At 46.2% G+C, this 19,316-nt stretch overlaps 1 protein-coding gene across 18 annotated transcripts in view; it reads left to right on the forward strand.

Annotated features, from left to right (window-relative positions):
- Asph (aspartate beta-hydroxylase) overlaps positions 1 to 19,316 on the forward strand; it is a 230,008-nt gene that overhangs the window by 66,871 nt on the left and 143,821 nt on the right. For 12 of the 18 annotated variants that reach the window (XM_042270857.2, XM_076563917.1, XM_076563922.1 and 9 more), the window contains 5 exons: positions 5,944 to 6,036; positions 8,784 to 8,858; positions 14,891 to 15,010; positions 17,452 to 17,484; positions 18,596 to 18,652. In XM_042270857.2, coding sequence (XP_042126791.2) covers positions 5,944 to 6,036; positions 8,784 to 8,858; positions 14,891 to 15,010; positions 17,452 to 17,484; positions 18,596 to 18,652 — 378 coding nt within the window. The remainder of the gene's footprint in view (positions 1 to 5,943; positions 6,037 to 8,783; positions 8,859 to 14,890; positions 15,011 to 17,451; positions 17,485 to 18,595; positions 18,653 to 19,316) is intronic. The other 6 variants (XM_076563924.1, XM_076563919.1, XM_076563923.1 and 3 more) reach the window with 3 other exon arrangements.

Here is a 19,316-nt window from a genome sequence, read left to right on the forward strand (position 1 = left end):
TAGACAGAAAGCTTTCATGTCTCATACCACTGTGAGGTCACGAGTATGAGCTTGGGTGGATGTTCTAGATCTAGCTCCTAAAACCTTGGGCCTCTGTGCCCATCTCTGGCCCCTTCCTGATTATTGTTTTCCTTCTCAGACAGGATCATGTGTACTTCCAGTCAGGTGAATTATTATGGATGGGGGCTAGGATTTCGCAGTTGATGAGACCTGTCCTGTGTACAGTGCCCACTGTTATAGCGTGGGTGAAGGGACACTAGTTCCTGGGAAGGAAATTCCTCTAAGGGAAGCAGGCGAGGCTCTCCGCAGGCCATGATTCCACACCGCCCTTCCAGTGCGCTACAAGAGGCAGGCTCTGGGTTGGTTTCCAGTTCTTGCCTCCTTCCTTCTTTGCCTCTGCCCCAATACAGAGAGTTGAGCAGCACTGGCCAGAGTGGATATTTTACTGTAAGAAGCCATCGGACAGAGATCCCGTCTCACCCTTGACTTGCAGCACTTTAGACAGTGAAAGACTATAAGAGAATGTCAGTGCAATGACAAGTACAACCAAGTAGTGTGTTTCAATTTTCCCCTGCTCTATTCAAAGGGAACATTTTTATTCTTAGGAAACTGAAGGGTGAGTATTATATGGCAGACATATTTTCACAAACATTTCTTTCTTTGTTTTTCAAGGTATGGGGGATTGAATGCAGGGCCTTCCACGTGCTTGACAAAGGCTAGTCCTTAGTTCTTTCTGTTCTTATTTGGGACAGAATCTCACTAAGTTACCTTGTTGGCCGTCACCTTCACTGTGCCTCAGGCTGCCCTTGATTTTGCAGCCTTCTGATCTAACCTTAACCTGAGATGATGGCGTGTGCTGCTACCCCAGCCGTCATGGAAAACCAGAGAGAAAGAAGATCCTCAGCACACTACAGTCACATATCCTCACCCTTTCATTTTGTCCTAGGACATAACCACATGCACTTGAGTTTTAATTTTGATTTGGTTCATTTTTTTTCATAGATACCACTTTCTGCAAAAGCTTTACATTTGTGAGCTCTATTAAAATAAAGCTTTTGTTTTTGTGATAGTGGTATTTTCTAACCACCCACTGAAGGACGGCTGCGGCAGCACTTCCCGCTCACTGACTCACTCATCACACACTCCCAGGAATCTGCAGTATGGCGGAGCCTGGAGCCTTGGGTGGGTGGAGTCTGCATAGTGAAATGCTGTGCAGTCAGGAAGGGCTGGGATAGACAGCTACCGCTCCTGTGGCTCCTGTTCCCTCTGCTGAGAAGGCCCCCTGTGGGACCCCAGGGCACCGTGCCACAGCCACCATGTCCAGCACCTGCTTCCTCCTTGCTCTCAGACTGATTCACACAGCACCTGGCCAGTAACCAGCAGCCTCTAGCCAGGGTTTGCTTGCTGAATAAGGGAATATACACAGTAGGGAAGCTGAAAATTGTTAGGTATTTTAACATCATTGGAGACTTTGAGAAAAGTGTTAGTTTTTAAAAAAGGAAAACCAAGCAAATTCTCCAGTAACTGCATTTTTTTTAGTTGTTCCTATTACTGTGTGCAAAGGGTAGGGTAGATTTCTTTTTTGAATAAGTGAAAAAGTAAATTGGTGCAAAAAGCCACAATTTTACTGGATTTAAGTGATCTATCTTTACAAATCTTAAGGGATGCTGTTTTTTCGTTTTCTTATGTGTCTGGGACCAGTTGCTAGAGGTGAGATCCAAGTGCACCCCCATTTAATTTAGAGCTCCATCAGAGCTCCTCCACACTGGGTGGTTGCCTCTCCTTTAGTTCCATGATGCTTTCCATGATGTTAAGAGAGTCCCCTCTGTCCAAGCCTTGTGGAGTCTCTTTCTGGTCCTGAATTCATGCTGTTAGGAACTTTTTTGTGACATGCATTTCCTCTTTCTGAATTTTGTCTATCCTGGGTCTAGTAAAGATCCCTTGAATAAGAGATCCCCCCCCCCCTTTTTTTTAATCAGGGATAGCTTTTGGTTCTGGTGGCCTGAGAATCTTCCTTAGTTCTGAAACCATTGGTGTACTGACTAAAATGCATGTTTATTGATTATACAAGGCAGGAACAAGGAGAAAATCTAGCATGGTTGATTAGCATGTGTGCCATTTTGGAGTATTGAGTTCTCAGAATATCTGTCAGGTATGGTGCTGGTCAGCCTTGTTCTTGGGATGTATTGATTTATACTGTTAGGACATCGGCATGTGGGGCAGCCACTGTCTGTGCACCGACTCTTCACAAGTCACCTTAGCTGGAGGGACCTGGAGGGTAAGATCAGAATTTCCATCAGCATCTATGCCATAGTGTTAGTAAACTGAAGACTGAATATACTTTTTAAATGTATGTAGTATCTCTGTTGTGTTAAGGTGTGGTTAGCGATAACCCAGAGGTGACGGGAAGTGTGCAGGAGGAAGTGTCCCATTTCCATAAGGGACTTGAGCGTCTGTGGCTTTTGGTATCGTAGAGGTCCTAGGTCTAATTCTTCTCGATTCTGAGGGGCAGTGTGATTCTTAGGGAAGGTGATTCCTTCGACTTGGACCCAAGAGACATAGTGTCTTAGGGCATTCGCTGTGTTTAAACCCTGCCTTCCTTCCCTGTCCCATGACTCAAGCTTCTAAGCCTGCTCTTCTGTTGCCTGAGGATTGCAGTGTAGCTCCTGGCCCTGACCTCTGACCTTTGGAAGTCCATTGAGATCTGGTCGCTGAGCCTTTCCCTGACATTGCCCTCTTACCCACATCTGCTCACCCCTAACCTCAACAGTTTCTGTTTCCTGTGTTTCCACTTGTCCCTTCTCCCGGAGGGCTTACACTGCACACACACACACACACACACACACACACACACACACACACACACACACACACACACTCTCCTGGAGGGCTTGCACTACACACACACACACTCTCCCAGAGGGCTTGCACTACACACACACTCTCCTGGAGGGCTTACACTGCACACACACACACACACACACACATACACACACTCTCTCTCTCTCTCTCTCTCTCTCTCTCTCTCTCTCTCTCTCTCTCTCTCTCCCGGAGGGCTTATATTTCGAACATTCACTTTCTATGGAAGAGTTCTGCACATTAACAACTGATTGATATTTGTTTAATGAATCTACATATGCCATTTGGTAAGTATGAAACTATTACATGTTTATGGAGATAAATATATTATTTTGCCCTCATTCTGGTCAGGCATGGTTGGGCAGCAAAGAATAAAGTAGAGTAGGTAAATAATGGCCCAGGAAAATTGTGTCCAGTGGTCAAGGATGCTATGAATGGTTTAAATGATGGCTTCATTTACTTTTGATGGCTTCTTGCTTTTTTAATTAAAATGAGAGAAACAGTTATTAATAAACATAAATTTTAAAGTTTCCTAACTTGTCTAGTGAGTCTACAGAACAGCAGTCAAGGTGTTGTGAGGAAACTCTTCAATCCTGTCCGACCATTGTTACAGCCTGCAACATTCAAACCTGGATAGTGATGGCGCGCAGCTGCAGTGGGGTCCACTGTCTGCGGGAGAGTTCCTCAGGACTCACAGCAGGGCGGGCGGTCCGTTTGCTTCTAGATAGCTTGTCTGGAAGAGGCTGGCAGCGGGGAGTGCGCTTGCTGTGGAGGCTAAGGTGGGGGCCGAGAGCGAGCCTGCTTCTGTCCGACTTGTTAAGTGAGAGGCAGATCTTCCCCAAGGCAGTGCGGACTATGGTTTTGTTGTCTGCAGCCACGCAGACTAAACAACAGACTCAGGACATTTCAGAATATAACTTTAAACGTTCATTGCCATTCCAGCCTAGCCCTTCGTCATTAGTACTTCTCAGTAATGAACCCAGCTTTAACAGAAACAGACGAACGAGAACCCTATCCTTTGACGCTGAGTTGGTCACGTGTTGTTTATGTTTCTGGTTTTGTGAAGCGGAAGATGGAGTCCACAGTGTACAGGGCCAGTGCTTCTCCCTGGGTTGTTAAAGCCATTTTAGTGTGGCTTGCGTTGTTAAATGTTGAAGGTTTATAGGGGCCCAGTGAAGGAGATGTGTATGGTCTTTCACTGCTTTGAAGTTTATAATAAGGCTTATTTGTGCTAATGTCACTTCCGGATATAGCGCTGACCAGCTACAGTAGGTATGGCATTTGACTGGTACTTTGGGTAGAAATGAGCAGTATTTTCCTGCTGGATCCTTTTCCTGTCTCTTGTTACATTTTCTGTTTTTCATCCTTTGGATTATAAAGACAAATGACTCCTAGTTATGTTACAGAAACTTGGCTCTTTCTTGAACGTCTACTGGTAACTTTCAAACCTTTGCAGCGTTTCTTTCTTTTTCAAATGAAATGGACTTTTCCGAATTTGGTAAGAATGGGCTTTCAGGCAGTTGTATCTGCCATTTGATGGGGACGATTTCATTGCTCAGTGCACAAATGAAGGCCAGTTTGAAAGCTAGTGGAGTGTATGTTAGTGAAGAATGAGGCGGTAACCTTTCATCACTCTGAGACACTTCTGAGAATGCAACTGTCCAAGGACACCCGGCACACACCGGTACCACCCCAGGAGACTACCTATAATACAGAAACGGTGGGCACTGCAGAAGTGGGAACAGCAGGATGGACACACTCCTCCTTCCTCCCCCACATCCCTGTGCCCACCTCCGGCCCTGCCCCGAGCCTCTGCATCAGCCCGCTAGTCGGGTGGACCCCACTGCGTGCTCTAGCCCTTCAGCAGGCATTGCTGTAGCAACTGCTGGGGCCAGCTGAGTGCAAAGACAAATTCCTGGAGTCTACGGACTGAAGTTTTTCGTCACTGATTGAGCACAACTTACGGTTCCTGATAGGCTGTCAGGTGAGAATTGAAAGGGCAGGTTATTTAAATCAGAAAGCAGGATAGTTTCCACCCTGTATTTCAAGTGGATGCGAGCTGTAGGTCTTCATCCCTATCCACACTCTTGGCAAGTGAACTGGTGTGAAATCCGACTTGTAGGGTGTGGCGGTGGTGCGTGGTCTTGTCTGCTGCCTTTGCAGCGTCTGTAAGGTTTCACAAGTGTCGTCAGGCAGTAGAAACAAGAATGGGAGAACCAGGCAGAATAAAGATGTAAAATTCCGTGAGCTGAGATAAGGGAAACATGGACGTTAGCTGTGCAGTGGTGCTTAGGATTCCCAGAATGCGGAGCGCTGGCTTGACCTTTCACCGAGGACCACTGTGCACTCACCTTCCCAGAAGCCACGCTCCTCAGTCCTCAGTGAGGGCAGAGGAGCTCGGGGCTCAGCAAACAGCATTGGACTCCTGGTCACGCCTGTTTCCTAAACAGCTGTACCTAATTAAAGTTTTATCTAATGTTCCACGTGTAAAACATCAAAGCACTAACTTAGTAATTATGCGGCTTTAAAATCAGTTTTCATGTTAACTTGCTCCTCTGTCTTTTTTTTTCTTGCTTTTTAAACAAGGGACTTTTGGATACATGTGAGTTCCAGAAAACAAAAACAAAAACCAATATGGTTACTTATAGGTGGTTCTTCAAGAAAATTGTAAATAGTGAGTTCCATGTGATTTATTTAAAACTCTGGTATTCCCAGAAGGATCAAACATTACAGGGAAATTCAAGTCTGAAGAGAATGTGCTCAGATTCAGATTCAGATTCAGGCTGAGATTCAGGAGTGTTTTAACGCTTCCTTAGGAAGTACTTATCTTCTTATGTGGAGAGGGGCTTGGACTCAAACGGAATGGAACTTCTTTGGCAGGTTCAGATGTGGTTATACGTTATTCATGAATGCCCTTTTAAAAAGTCAGATAACTGAAGTCCCTTGTGAGTTTTAAACACAGTACGGGAAAGTGTGAATTCCTTGTGCCACTAGTCAAAAGTTTGAGAGTTAACTTTCCTGATTTAATATGTAAAAATGATTTTTAAAGAAGCATCAGTTAATACTGTGAATAAAAAAATGCAGGACTTAAAGAAAGATCCACTTCAGAGAAGACATTCCCACCGGAGGAGGCCAAGCCACCGGCTGAGCTGGAGGAGCAGGCTCCCGAGGGGGCAGGTAAGTGTCACTGAAGACTCCAAGCTCGCCTAGCCGGCAGGTATCCACACCTAAGCCACCGTGTCCAACCCAGTGTTCACATTGTTTATAAAATGAGCTACAATTTCTTCCTCTGAAATTATAGTAATTTTGTAATGAAAACGTATGCATGGTTGTTTTAATTTTTGTAATCCAGATTCCAAGGGGTCAACGGTTGTGCATTGCCCAAGACCATGCAGTTAGGTACAGCAGAAGCCACGTGTGTCTTGACTCTAGTTCCCCACTCTTCCCACACTACATTCAAAGTAAAAACTGACACAGACTGTACACAACCTAATCATCGTCATCGTTGGCCGCAAGAATGGATCCAGCAGGGATACTGAGCTCCCATCCTTTTTATATCAGGGCCCTGTCTACACCGAAAGCCTCCCTAGACTTTGTTGTGCTGATTGCCTCCCTGTGGCATCATAGATCAGGTCGTAGTGTTTTCATAAAGGGACTTCGACTCATAGTTTGGAAATGTTGCGGTATTTTAATAAATTGGTGCATAAAATTTTAATCTATTACCACCATTTTCTGCTTGTGGTATGATAATTGTAGATTGCAGTTAGCTTCAGTACTTGTCTTTCTTTGCAGTGCTTAAGAAAATTCATGGTTTCATTGCGCCCTCTATTGGAAGTGCTAGATATGACGTTTATTGGAAATCATTTACAGCCCAAATTGTGCTGATCTATTTGATTTCCTTTGCTTCATTCCTTCAAGGAACAGTATATTAGTCTAAGTTTTATTATTTGTTCATTTCAGAACCCTAGGAGAATTTATTGTTTCCTTTTCACACCTGTGGAATTGGTATATGGCTCCAGAATCCATACTGCTTTTTTGTAAAGGTTTTTAAATTAAATATTTGAATTTGACACTTAATATTTTACTTTGGTACTAAATATTATTTGTAATTTTAAAAAATCTGGTTTTTAAGTGAGTACTGGATCTGAGATATGCCATGTGCTTCCCATTCTTTGTTGTTAATATGATTCTTTGCAAATTTTTGAGTTACCAGATCCACTGGTTTATTGCTAGCCGTCATTCTCCTCAGCCTTTTGGGAGTGTTTTCAGATTGCATTATGCTCTCCCAGTCCTCCTTTTGTTGAGACTTTAGTTCTTTTTTCCTTCTCTGGCTCCTTCCATCTGTTTGGCAAGTGTAGAACTTCTCTCTCAGTAAAATAAAGCCTTTGACTCCCGTCGGCCCCAGCCCCTCTGTTCACGGTAGTAACCACACTTTTGAAAGAACACACTTCGTAGAATCACCCCTTTGCTTTACTTTTTGTTCATGCTTTAACCCGTTGTAGTCTAGCTTCTGCCTCTGCACCATCTCCACGGAAGAAGAAAGACATGTATAGAAGCAGAGACGAAGAGGCAGAGAGTACTGACTGAATTCGGAGCTTGGGCTGGTAACACATGAGTTGGGAAAGTGTGGGACCTGCTTTGTAGTTCTCAGTCTGTGCCGCTCCGGCTTTCCTGTCTAGGAAGTCAGTGAAGAACACACCCTACCTCACACTAGAGCTCTTCGTGTGATCCCATTGGATGCTGTTCTCAGCATGCGTGGAATGGGCCCCAGTGAGGAGACTGTCACAAACCTGGGAGGCAGTGGAAGAAGGGGAGAGACTAGGGCCTTGTATAATATACCAGGATAGCTATGTGGATCCCCAGAGACACAGAAATGAAAACATCTTTATGCTTTAGAAATGTTTCATTAAGCAATTAGCGTAACACAAGTTAAACTTCTTCCCCTGCGTGAATTTATTCTGTCACCGAGGATCTGTACTTTGATGTAACTCCCGTCCTCGGCATTTCTCACACGCAGCACTGATGATCCCAAGATGAGGTCTAGGTTATGTCAAACCCTCACAGTGCCCTTGAAGCAACAACTTCTTTGTTGTGTGACGTTGGGGTACATCTGTGTTACAGTCTGATAAGGACAACGGGGTTGTGGGATGTCATCATTAACGTCCACTTTTGTAAGTCCTACTTATCTGAGCCTGGGGGTCTGACTTTCAGATACACGTTTCTGAAGCTGACAGGGTGGGTGTTCCTTATCACCCATGCTTCAGATTGTGGGTCGGCCATCTCTCCTCACTCTGGTGCTTACTCCACCAATGGGGTCTTCTCCTGACTTGTCAGGAGTGCAGGTGCTTATCACCTTGTTTAGTCTGTGTGGAATTCTGTCTTTTCCAGTACCCCTTTTCATGAAACCTTAGTCCTTGCCTTCTTCTAACGTGAATGGCATTTTATGGAAACTGAAAGCATTTGCTCTTAGACCATTTTTTTTTTTTAAAGGAAAAACAGTCTATGGCTGAATTAGTTTCTTCTTTAAAAGTCCCTTTGAGCCGGGCGGTGGTGGCGCATGCCTTTAATCCCAGCACTCGGGAGGCAGAGCCAGGTGGATCTCTGTGAGTTCGAGGCCAGCCTGGGCTACCAAGTGAGTTCCAGGAAAGGCGCAAAGCTACAGAGAGAAACCCTGTCTCGAAAAACCAAAAAAAAAAAAAAAAAAAGGTCCCTTTGAAAGTATTTACATCTGCTGAGCAATTAAGGCCAATTTTAAGTATCTCCTGTTTGCCGAAGTAGGGGAGCAAATGGCATATGGAAATGGAAAAAGTACACAGCTCTTAGCCAAGTGCGTTCATCTTGCTATGTGTGCAAATGCCATATCTAACTTGGAATTTCCCATTAATACTTGAGTGTTACTTTGTTATGTTTTGTAATTATTTTAGAAGTCCAGAATGCTGAAGATGAAGTAAAAGAACAAATTCAGTCTCTTCTCCAGGAATCAGTACACACAGAATATGGTATGATTTTAATTCTGTTTTGCACAAGTTACTAAAATAGTTGAGTTTCTATAACTCCATTCAGAGTAATTATAGATCAACTACTATTGGGGGCGGGGGACACACTGGACATGCTTTTTAAAATCCCACCTCACTGTGGAGGAGTTTTATGAACATATTTAATTTTAAAATCATAGGAATAAGTGAACATAAATAATTCAAGGCTGCTGTTCCATCAGGAATAAACAGGAGAGTAGAATGGAGAGACCCACACAGGCCAGTGAGCCTGGGAGGTCAGAACAGGGATCCACACAGGCCAGTGAGCCTGGGGGGTCAGAACAGGGATCCACACAGGCCAGTGAGCCTGGGGGGTCAGAACAGGGACCCACACAGGCCAGTGAGCCTGGGGGGTCAGAACAGGGACCCACACAGGCCAGTGAGCCTGGGGGGTCAGAACAGCGACCAACACAGGCCAGTGAGCCTGGGGGGTCAGAACAGGGACCCACACAGGTCAGTGAGCCTGGGCAGTCAGAACAGGGACCCACACAGGCCAGTGAGCCTGGCAGCTTGTCTTGTCATGGTCCTCTGCCTTCATGAGCCGTCCTCCATCCTGAGGAGGGGTGCTTCACCCTCAGGAAGTGTCTTAACCTTCAATAGTAACCTTCTACCTTTAGCTCTTCAGCCCTCAGGAGTGATCCTGACCCACCGGAACGGTCTTTCTTTCTCACAGTTTTCTTCATGTTTGATGGTTACCCAAGCAGAACATGAGGAACAGTTTTACAGGTCATGCTGTCAAAGAGACCAGGAAGTAGCCTCTCAGCGCTTGGCTCTGGTTTCCTGTGGTGCGTTCTGTGTAGAGAATATTGAATGATAATCGAGCCTTTGGTGTGCCAGAATTTCATAGGGATACTCCTAGAAAGACCTCCTGATAAAAGCATGCAGCATGACCCCAGGATGTAACTTGTGTCGGGGGTGGAAAGGGCCAGGTCATTGGTACCCTGGCATCCTGTTGTCTTAGTGAGATCTGAGGAAAGCCTAAAGGGAAGAAGCATTACCTCATGAAAATAACACAGTTTGACTGGACGCTGCTGGTGGCTGCTGGGAATGTAGGAAGGGTTGCCCCTATAATTCTTTGCAGGCTACGTCACTTGAATGCGTTTCTCCCCATAGCACACACAGGCTGCAGGTCTCCCTGCCCCACCCCTGTAACCCACACAGGCTGCAGGTCTCCCTGCCCCACCCCTGTAACCCACACAGGCTGCAGGTCTCCCTCCTCACCCCTGTAACCCACACAGGCTGCAGGTCTCCCTGCCCCACCCCTGTAACCCACACAGGCTGCAGGTCTCCCTCACCCCTGTAACCCACACAGGCTGCAGGTCTCCCTGCCCCACCCCTGTAACCCACACAGGCTGCAGGTCTCCCTGCCCCACCCCTGTAACCCACACAGGCTGCAGGCCTCCCTCACCCCTGTAACCCACACAGGCTGCAGGTCTCCCTCCTCACCTCTGTAACCCACACAGGCTGCAGGTCTCCCTCCTCACCCCTGTAACCCACACAGGCTGCAGGTCTCCCTCATCACCCCTGTAACCCACACAGGCTGCAGGTCTCCCCCCACCCCTGTAACCCACACAGGCTGCAGGTCTCCCTCCTCACCCCTGTAACCCACACAGGCTGCAGGTCTCCCTCCTCACCCCTGTAACCCACACAGGCTGCAGGTCTCCCTCCTCACCCCTGTAACCCACACAGGCTGCAGGTCTCCCTGCCCCACCCCTGTAACCCACACAGGCTGCAGGTCTCCCTCCTCACCCCTGTAACCCACACAGGCTGCAGGTCTCCCTGCCCCACCCCTGTAACCCACACAGGCTGCAGGTCTCCCTCCTCACCTCTGTAACCCACACAGGCTGCAGGTCTCCCTCACCCCTGTAACCCACACAGGCTGCAGGTCTCCCTGCCCCACCCCTGTAACCCACACAGGCTGCAGGTCTCCCTGCCCCACCCCTGTAACCCACACAGGCTGCAGGCCTCCCTCACCCCTGTAACCCACACAGGCTGCAGGTCTCCCTCCTCACCTCTGTAACCCACACAGGCTGCAGGTCTCCCTCCTCACCCCTGTAACCCACACAGGCTGCAGGTCTCCCTCATCACCCCTGTAACCCACACAGGCTGCAGGTCTCCCCCCACCCCTGTAACCCACACAGGCTGCAGGTCTCCCTCCTCACCCCTGTAACCCACACAGGCTGCAGGTCTCCCTCCTCACCCCTGTAACCCACACAGGCTGCAGGTCTCCCTCCTCACCCCTGTAACCCACACAGGCTGCAGGTCTCCCCCCACCCCTGTAACCCACACAGGCTGCAGGTCTCCCTCCTCACCCCTGTAACCCACACAGGCTGCAGGTCTCCCCCCACCCCTGTAACCCACACAGGCTGCAGGTCTCCCTGCCCCACCCCTGTAACCCACACAGGCTGCAGGTCTCCCTCCTCACCCCTGTAACCCACACAGGCTGCAGGTCTCCCTCCTCACCTCTGTAACCCACACAGGCTGCAGGTCTCCCTCCTCACCTCTGTAACCCACACAGGCTGCAGGTCTCCCTGCCCCACCCCTGTAACCCACACAGGCTGCAGGTATCCCTCCTCACCCCTGTAACCCACACAGGCTGCAGGTCTCCCTCCTCACCCCTGTAATCCACACAGGCTGCAGGTCTCCCTCATCACCCCTGTAACCCACACAGGCTGCAGGTCTCCCTGCCCCACCCCTGTAACCCACACAGGCTGCAGGTCTCCCTGCCTCACCCCTGTAACCCACACAGGCTGCAGGTCTCCCTCATCACCCCTGTAACCCACACAGGCTGCAGGTCTCCCTCCTCACCCCTGTAACCCAGCACAAGCACAGGGAAGATGAAATCTAAGTACTGAATTTGATGTGATGAGCTGAGGACTGCCCTGGTGACTCCAGGATACTCAGTGAGGCTTGCCAGGCCGAGGACGCAGAAGCTCGCTGGAAAGAATGCATTGCCTCTTAGAGCAGACGGTGCTTCGCCTGGCCACGGTTGTAATTAGAGGCCCAGGGACAACAAGAATGTGAAGATAGAATGGCTGGCACCTAAGATGCATGGGTAGAGAATGAGGATAGAAAAGGACACTTGATTTGAAGAGGAGTTGAAGCTGCTGGGAGGTGCATCGAGTCCAGTTGGTCCTGCCTACAGTCTGAAGAATAGGCAGGAGCATGCCTGTGTGCAGCAGAGAGACCAAATTTGAAGTCAAGATGGCGGGCTTGCAGCGGAGGGGAGGTGCAGCAGCTTATTGGTCAGCGGCCCTGTGGCTATGGTGAACAGCTAACCGGAAGAGGAAAGAGTCCTGGAGCCGAGCTCCCTGCCGCGCCTTCCTGCCGCTGTTTTATCTCCTTAAAGAGGCCTTCGCCATAGACAGTTACGTGGCTGGTCCATGGCTTCAGACATCATTTGTTGTTGCCATTCTGCTCCTGCGCATGCCGCCAGTGACTTACCTGAGTCTTACTGTACCCAGTTGCACACAGCACGGCTCCGTTTGGGTATGCCGTGGGTGACTCCGGCTGCCGCTGTGCCAGGCACTGCAGGCTTTCTTCGCCATTGCAGAGGCTCGCAGCTCCCATCCGCCCTTCCCCATGCCAGTTGCTCTTCCTTGAGCTTTTTGTACTTTCGTTAATAATTTTGTCTGTGGTGAGGAAAAGAGAGCACATCCTGGGGGCTCCCTACACTGGGCACTGCCAACTCTGTGCTGTCGCACTTTCCCTGTGTGGCTCATGCTACCATCCAACTCTGAAACACGAGGGACATTGCTCAAACCACACAGCTGATTCATGGCAGATGCAGGGTAGCAATGGAGTTGTAGGCCCCGGGAGGTCATGCACAGTCAGTCTGATGAGATGTGCAGATGGGGTAGGAATGAGAAACACACACAAGCAGATGATACAGCAAATGCAAAGGCCCTGTGACACATGAGCTGGATTTGTTTCAGGAGATGGCGACAGCAAGCCGAGCGAGAGGCAGAGACTGAGACTGAAAAGGCAGAACTGATAAGGCCACACCCAACACGGAGTAGAGTAGAGAGAACAGAAACAGACCTAGTGAATGCTGCTGCAGGGCCGTAACGGGAGGCGGCTGAGGAAGCTAAGGCACAAGAGTCAGAACGTGTGTTGAGAGCAACTTGGACAGGGCTTGCTGCCGGAAACAATGGCGCATCCACTGAACAGCAAGCAGTACTGACTGCTAGTGGTGCAGATCACAGGACTTCTCTAGAGCGGATGAGGGGAAGAGGGCTGTCCCTCACTCAGCGGACAGTCATAGTTCTGGTAGCAGCTGAATTTGGTGGTGGTTTTGTGCATGGCAGGTCTGGAAGGAGGAGAAAGTCTAGCGCAGATAATGATGTAAAGATGGGAAGCAGATCCTGTGCCCCCTATAGCTCTCTGAGAATCAGTCCTTGGGATCTGTGAAAGCAAAAACAGTACTGACCTCCACCCCTCACTTTATCACACACCATGGCTGTAATGTTTGCTCTTTGAGGTGCAGTGGCAGAATTAGCACATTTTTTTCTCAGTGTGAAGGTTTTGTAGCTACCTCAAATGTCATTTTCTTTCTTTAAAAAAAAAATCAATTATAAAAAAAAGTATGAGTATTATTCCTTGGCATGGCCGACATCACTATTCTTGTGCTTTGGAGCCATTTTTACATTAAATAAGGGTTCCTGTATCATAAATAACTGTGCCACTAAATCTTATGATGCTTGGCTGGTAGGGGACTAATGGGCAGGATTGAGTATACAGTGTTGATGAGCCTAGACCAAAGGGTGATTCATATTGCAGAGGGGATGGAGAGAGATGAAGAGGGATTTCATTACTAGGAAGTGAAAATATTTAAAGATATATGAACTGTTTATTCCTGGACGTTTAAGGTTTCACATTGTGGTTGGCCCCAGAGAAATAAAACTTCAGAAAGCAAAACTGCAGATCATGGCACCTTCTGTAACGTATCTGCACACGTGGGTCTGTGTGACTCAGTGGAGCTGAGCCTCACCGTGCCACAGTGCGCAGTCTCTAAAAAGGGCTCCTGTGGTCGTGGGGCAGTTTAATAGCAGCAGAGAGAATCTTGTTGTTTCTATAGTAATTGTAATGGTAATGACCACACTAGAGACTTATGATGGGCCAGGAATATTCCTAAGGATTTTCATCCTCCTGCTAATACTCTGAATAGATAATTAGTATTCCATTTTTATGGAAGGGGATCTCAGGCATGGAGTATGTAGTTTGTCTACACTCAGACAGCTGATGTAAAGAGCCTGTATGCAGAGCTTGCCTCCTGAGACTCTACACTCTCAACCACAGCTTAGTCCAGCTCACTCAGGTTCTCCACATGGAGTGTTGTTTACAAAAAGTCACCTGCTAGGAACCATACAAGCCACTGTGGGGTAACCCGAGGGCAAGGTCACAGTCTAAACTATATTGAAATGGAATAATGTAGCATGTTCACTCAGTATACCCTAAACAATTCAGTGGAGAACTTTATACCTCTACTAACTAAAATAGCTAAGGCTAGGTCAGTTTAGATGCACAGTGGGAGGTGTATCTGGGTTCAGCAATATGGCTTAGCAGGCCATGAGCTGCTCTCCACACTAAAACACTTAAGTGGTTGATTCTAGTTGCTGCATGGAATTTGACAGTTCTCAATGAAATGTCTTGGTGTGACCTTTTTTTCTGACTCACGGATCATAAAAGAGATGTATGTATTATTAATTATAAAGTCATTTATTAATTCATCAAGTATTTGGGAGGACCTCCATTGACTACTTATGGTCCTACCTGATTAGTATGCAGTGTGAGCAACATGATGAGGTGACTGTCCTCCGTGAGTTCACATGGTAATAAGAATTGACTCTCAGACTGGCACTGGCCAGATGGAGAAAAATGGCTTTAGAGGGGTCAGTGGCTGAGGCTCCTGGGGTGGCTGCAGATGGGCCTGTCTAGGTTGGCTGCTGCTGTGGACGCCTAATGTTTCCCTTGCTCACTGTTTCTCCTTGTTGAAGACCCACAGCTGGAAGCAGAGGGGCCAGCAGGAGAACGACAGCCAGAGGTTGAGGACTTCCTCACAGTGACTGACGGAGATGACAGATTTGAGGCCATGGAATCTGGGGCAGTTCATGAAGGTAGAGCACGTTTGTTTTAAAATAGTTGATAGGAGGGCTGGAGAGATGGCTCAGTGCTTCAGAGCACTGGCTGCTTTTCAGAGGATCCAGGTTTAATTCCCAGCACCCACATGGCAGCTCACGACTGTCTGTAACTCTAGATCCAGAGGATCTGACATCCTCACACAGACATGCATGCGGGCAAAACACCAATGCACATAAAAATCAATAAATAAAATAATTGATAGTTTATAGTGTAATTATTAAAACGTTCCTAAAATTCCTTTAAGAGCAATATTTAATTTTATCTACATATTTTGAGGATTTAGCTTAATGCTGCAAAGTGAATGAACTTTTCTCTAAAATAAGATAATACCCGATTTCTTTCAAAGTCTGAAGGGAACCCATAAATAAGAGGATTTCTGATCATGGTGAGTACGGTGCTTTAGCAAACCTCTCCTGTGTGGCACCACCTAGGTGCCAGTGCTTTAGCAAACCTCTCCTGTGTGGCACCACCTAGGTGCCATGTGACATATGAAATTCAAGTCACAGAACCACTGCACTTGCTGTCTGCCCCTGGGTCTTGTTCTGACAGCAGTGTCTCCCCGTCCTGGCCAGAGTGGAGTCTGTAGCTTCCATAGTACATGTCTCCAGACATTTTTTGTAAGTAGCAAGTGTTTTCAGCCAGTGGAAAATTCAGTCGATGCTAGGACTCTTAGCTGCTCTTGTAGCACAAAGGCAATAGTCAACTATAATTAATTAGGTAAAAAATGTCTGTGCTAACCAGCTAACAAATGGTTGCAAAAACTGCAAGTCACAAAACAGCAAAACATACACACTTCTGGCATAATATGCTATGAAATTTCTCTAGTGGTAGGCGGCTTCTAATTTATGAAGATTTTCTAGGAATTTTCATCTAAGCCTGCTTAGAGCAAGAGAGACATTCTTTGTAGAAAAAGTGATAGCGTTGGTGGGCAGCATCCACGCCAATGATCAGAAGTGTATATAGTATGTATTTTATGTGTGTGTCAAAAGGCAGCCTAAAGTGCTTTTGAACATACATCTGTTTTCAGCTGCATTACACAGAAGACAGGTGTTGATGGACAAGGTTACAGCGTTCACACTCATCATTCATGTCCTGATTCCATAGGAACAGGTTTCTAATTTCTGAGTGAAGATGCTCCAGCAACGAGGTCCCCATTTTCATGGTGTCATGCTTGGCTCTCTTGTCTTTGACTAAGATGGCTCAGAGTGCTTTACAGGGGCTCAGAATTTTTATTGAGGTGCTGCTAATTGCAGTTCACATGGATTTGATATTTGAAGCAGGAAGGGTTTAATATTAGCAAGGTTAGGAGGTCAGCTCTGGACTGGAAGAGCTACTTCTAAGAAGCCTGTAAGTTAAAGAAACCTTATTTTCTATCATAATCTTTGATAAAAAACAGATTACATTTGAACCAAAAAGTTTTATCATTGAGAGTCTTTAGAGATTAAAAATATTTGCTCCTTCTGATCTGTCAAATAAAATATACAAAAATTGAATCATAAAAAAGCAGAGCGTGGCGTGGCCTTGTTGGAAAGAAGGGCCCTGTAGAGAGTGCAGAGGATGAAGAGAAGGTGATGGAGGATGAACGTGATCAGAACACATTCTGTACGTGGACACGATTGTCAAGGGATGTCTAAAGTACGCAAAGGTTCTAGTGGTGAGGATCGAAGGGTGGCATTTTTACTCTCAGAGGAAGGGAGCTCAGTGACCCGGGCATTTCCTATGCAGGCGTGGTGGTACATGTCTACAGTCCATTCATTAGTCGGAAGCCAGGCTGGATGGCGAGACCTTGTTTCAAAAATAAACAGAAACCCAGTTGTGGTGGTACACGCATTTAATTCCAGCATTCAGGAGGCAGAGGCAGGTGGATCTCTGTGAGTTCTAGCCCAGCCTGGTCTCTGGAGAGTTCTACACCAGCCATAGGCACCAAGTGAGACCTTGTCTGAAAACAAAACCAACTAACCACCAACCAATTCAAAACCAAACCAAACCCGGAAGACATTCTCTTTAGCTTTGCATACATACCAAGTCTCCTCTATTCTTGTTTTCAACATGCATTTCCACTTTAGAGAAGAGTGGGGCAAAGCTAGTAACCAGAATGCCACAGTGGAGTGTGGACTGACAGTTCGCACCTTTCCGGCATGCAGCCCCTGTGGTCACTGCGTGAATTGCCTTCTCTCCTTTCTCCAGGTTGTGGTGTGTGTCAACTCTGTGGTGGGTAAAGTAAGAATGCATGAGATGTGTGGTATAAAGTAGTGATTAAATGATAGAGACTTAATTGATATTTCCTTGCTTTATTTTGATAGTTTTATAATGAAATCATTGATAAGCATTCAAGACAGACATATAGACATATAGCAGATACATATACCATATATGAGAGAGTAGTAATATCAACCTAATGCTTCTTTTCTTTCAGAAACTGAGGATAGTTACCATATGGAAGAGATGGGTAAGATTTTTATTAGTCTTTATTAATTAGAGTGAATCTTCTTCTAACAGAATCATGAGTTACATAAAATACTATTTATTAATATTTTTAAATTATTCAGTGTATCATATGACATATAGCTAATAATGTTATTTGTGTTTTGTTCATATTCATTTTCTGAATATAAATCCCAAATAGTGGAATTGCTCTGCCAAAATATGCAAAGGAATTGCATTTCATTTTGATGGTATTTACCTGTAATTTCAGACTCAGAAAGTGGAAGTGGGAAGGTTGTTAGTTCAAAACTCCCCTGGGTTATATAGTGCAACCTTGTCAAAACAAACACACACAGACACACACCCACCACCACCACCACCACCACCACCACCACCACCAGGAACAGTAAACAACAACAACAACAAACCATGGTGCCTCACATCTATAATGCTAGAATCTGGCAGGCTGAGACAAGACAATTGCCATGAGGCCAGCCTGGGCTATAAAGTAAGACCTGTCTCAAACAAAACAAAAGAAAGAGGAAGAAAAATAAACAATCACAAAACAATGCATGCATACTTTATAGCTTTAAATTGTGAAGTTGGTGAAAGATCTATATCATGTTTTCCTGCCTGTCATGAGACCCTAGAAAGCATGTCCATGCTCAAGCTGGATTTATTGTATTTCAGGGAGCCTATTCTGACTAGTTTTCCTTCTAGTATCAGAGCAAATGACTCTTGGTGTTATTGAGTGGTCTTTAGGACCCGAATCCCTTCAGTGCTATAGATCTGTAAACACTGGACTGTTACAGTTGGAGCCAGTCTGGTAAGACTCTATGTACAGTGCTCCTTTGTGGCAAGAGGACTGACCTGCGCTGTCCTCATATGTTGTGAACGGCTGACTAGCTGAATTTGGACATGCCACATGAGACTATAGCTCTGCTGCTTTATGCATGGATTATAAATTCATTGCTGTTGGAAACTGCCTTATCTTTTTATTTGGCATTAAGTATAGTTCATGTAAGTTTGTTCTCTGAGTAAACATGGTAGATCACAGGATTTGTGGCTTTCTGGTTTTAGGTATCACATATAAACCTTATTTGAAACATTTTAACTTCCTCTTTCCTAATTTATAGCATCCCAGGACCATCCAAACGATGTAGAAGAGATGATGCATGAGCAAGAACGCTCAGGTCTGTAAATATTAAAATTACCAATGTATTTTCTGTTGGAGGTTGTGACTTAGGACGGCTCAAGGCAGTGAATGGTTTACTCTGATTTCCCACAGAGGTGATTCACAATTCTTGCAGTTGCTCATATTCCCTAGATGACAGGGTTTTCTGCATATCATATAACAGTACAAGGTAAATGGGGAGAAAAGGATGCCTTTCTTCACACCACTGGGGCTCCTTTAAAGGGGCCCTGGAATGGAAGAGAGCGCGATGTCAGAGGCAGGAGGCTGCACACCTTATCTGCTCTTTAGCCATCTTGGCACCTAGACAGCAGCTTGTGGGACTCTGTGTGTGTTAAACTTTATTAAAGAGAGTAGTAGTACATGTGTCAGTTCTTACTGCTGAGACACAATAGCCAAGAGGTAATTTTTTGAGGATGAAACCATTTTTCAGTTTCATTAACATACTGGCTTTCATTATGATATTTTCATCCATTTGTACTGTGTACATTAATATATTTATACACACTCCTACCGTCCACCGTTCTCTGGCTTTCCCATCATTCTCCTTTCCTCCATTTTTCCAAATAGTCTTCCTCCTGCTCTCAAATTTTGTCTCTTCCTTTCTTTCCCTCTCTCTCCCCTTCCTCTTCCTCCCCTTAAAGTTTTCACAGGAGAGCAAACGC

The sequence above is a fragment of the Peromyscus maniculatus genome, chromosome 2 (assembly GCF_049852395.1).
Source record: "Peromyscus maniculatus bairdii isolate BWxNUB_F1_BW_parent chromosome 2, HU_Pman_BW_mat_3.1, whole genome shotgun sequence".
Lineage (NCBI taxonomy): Eukaryota > Metazoa > Chordata > Mammalia > Rodentia > Cricetidae > Peromyscus > Peromyscus maniculatus.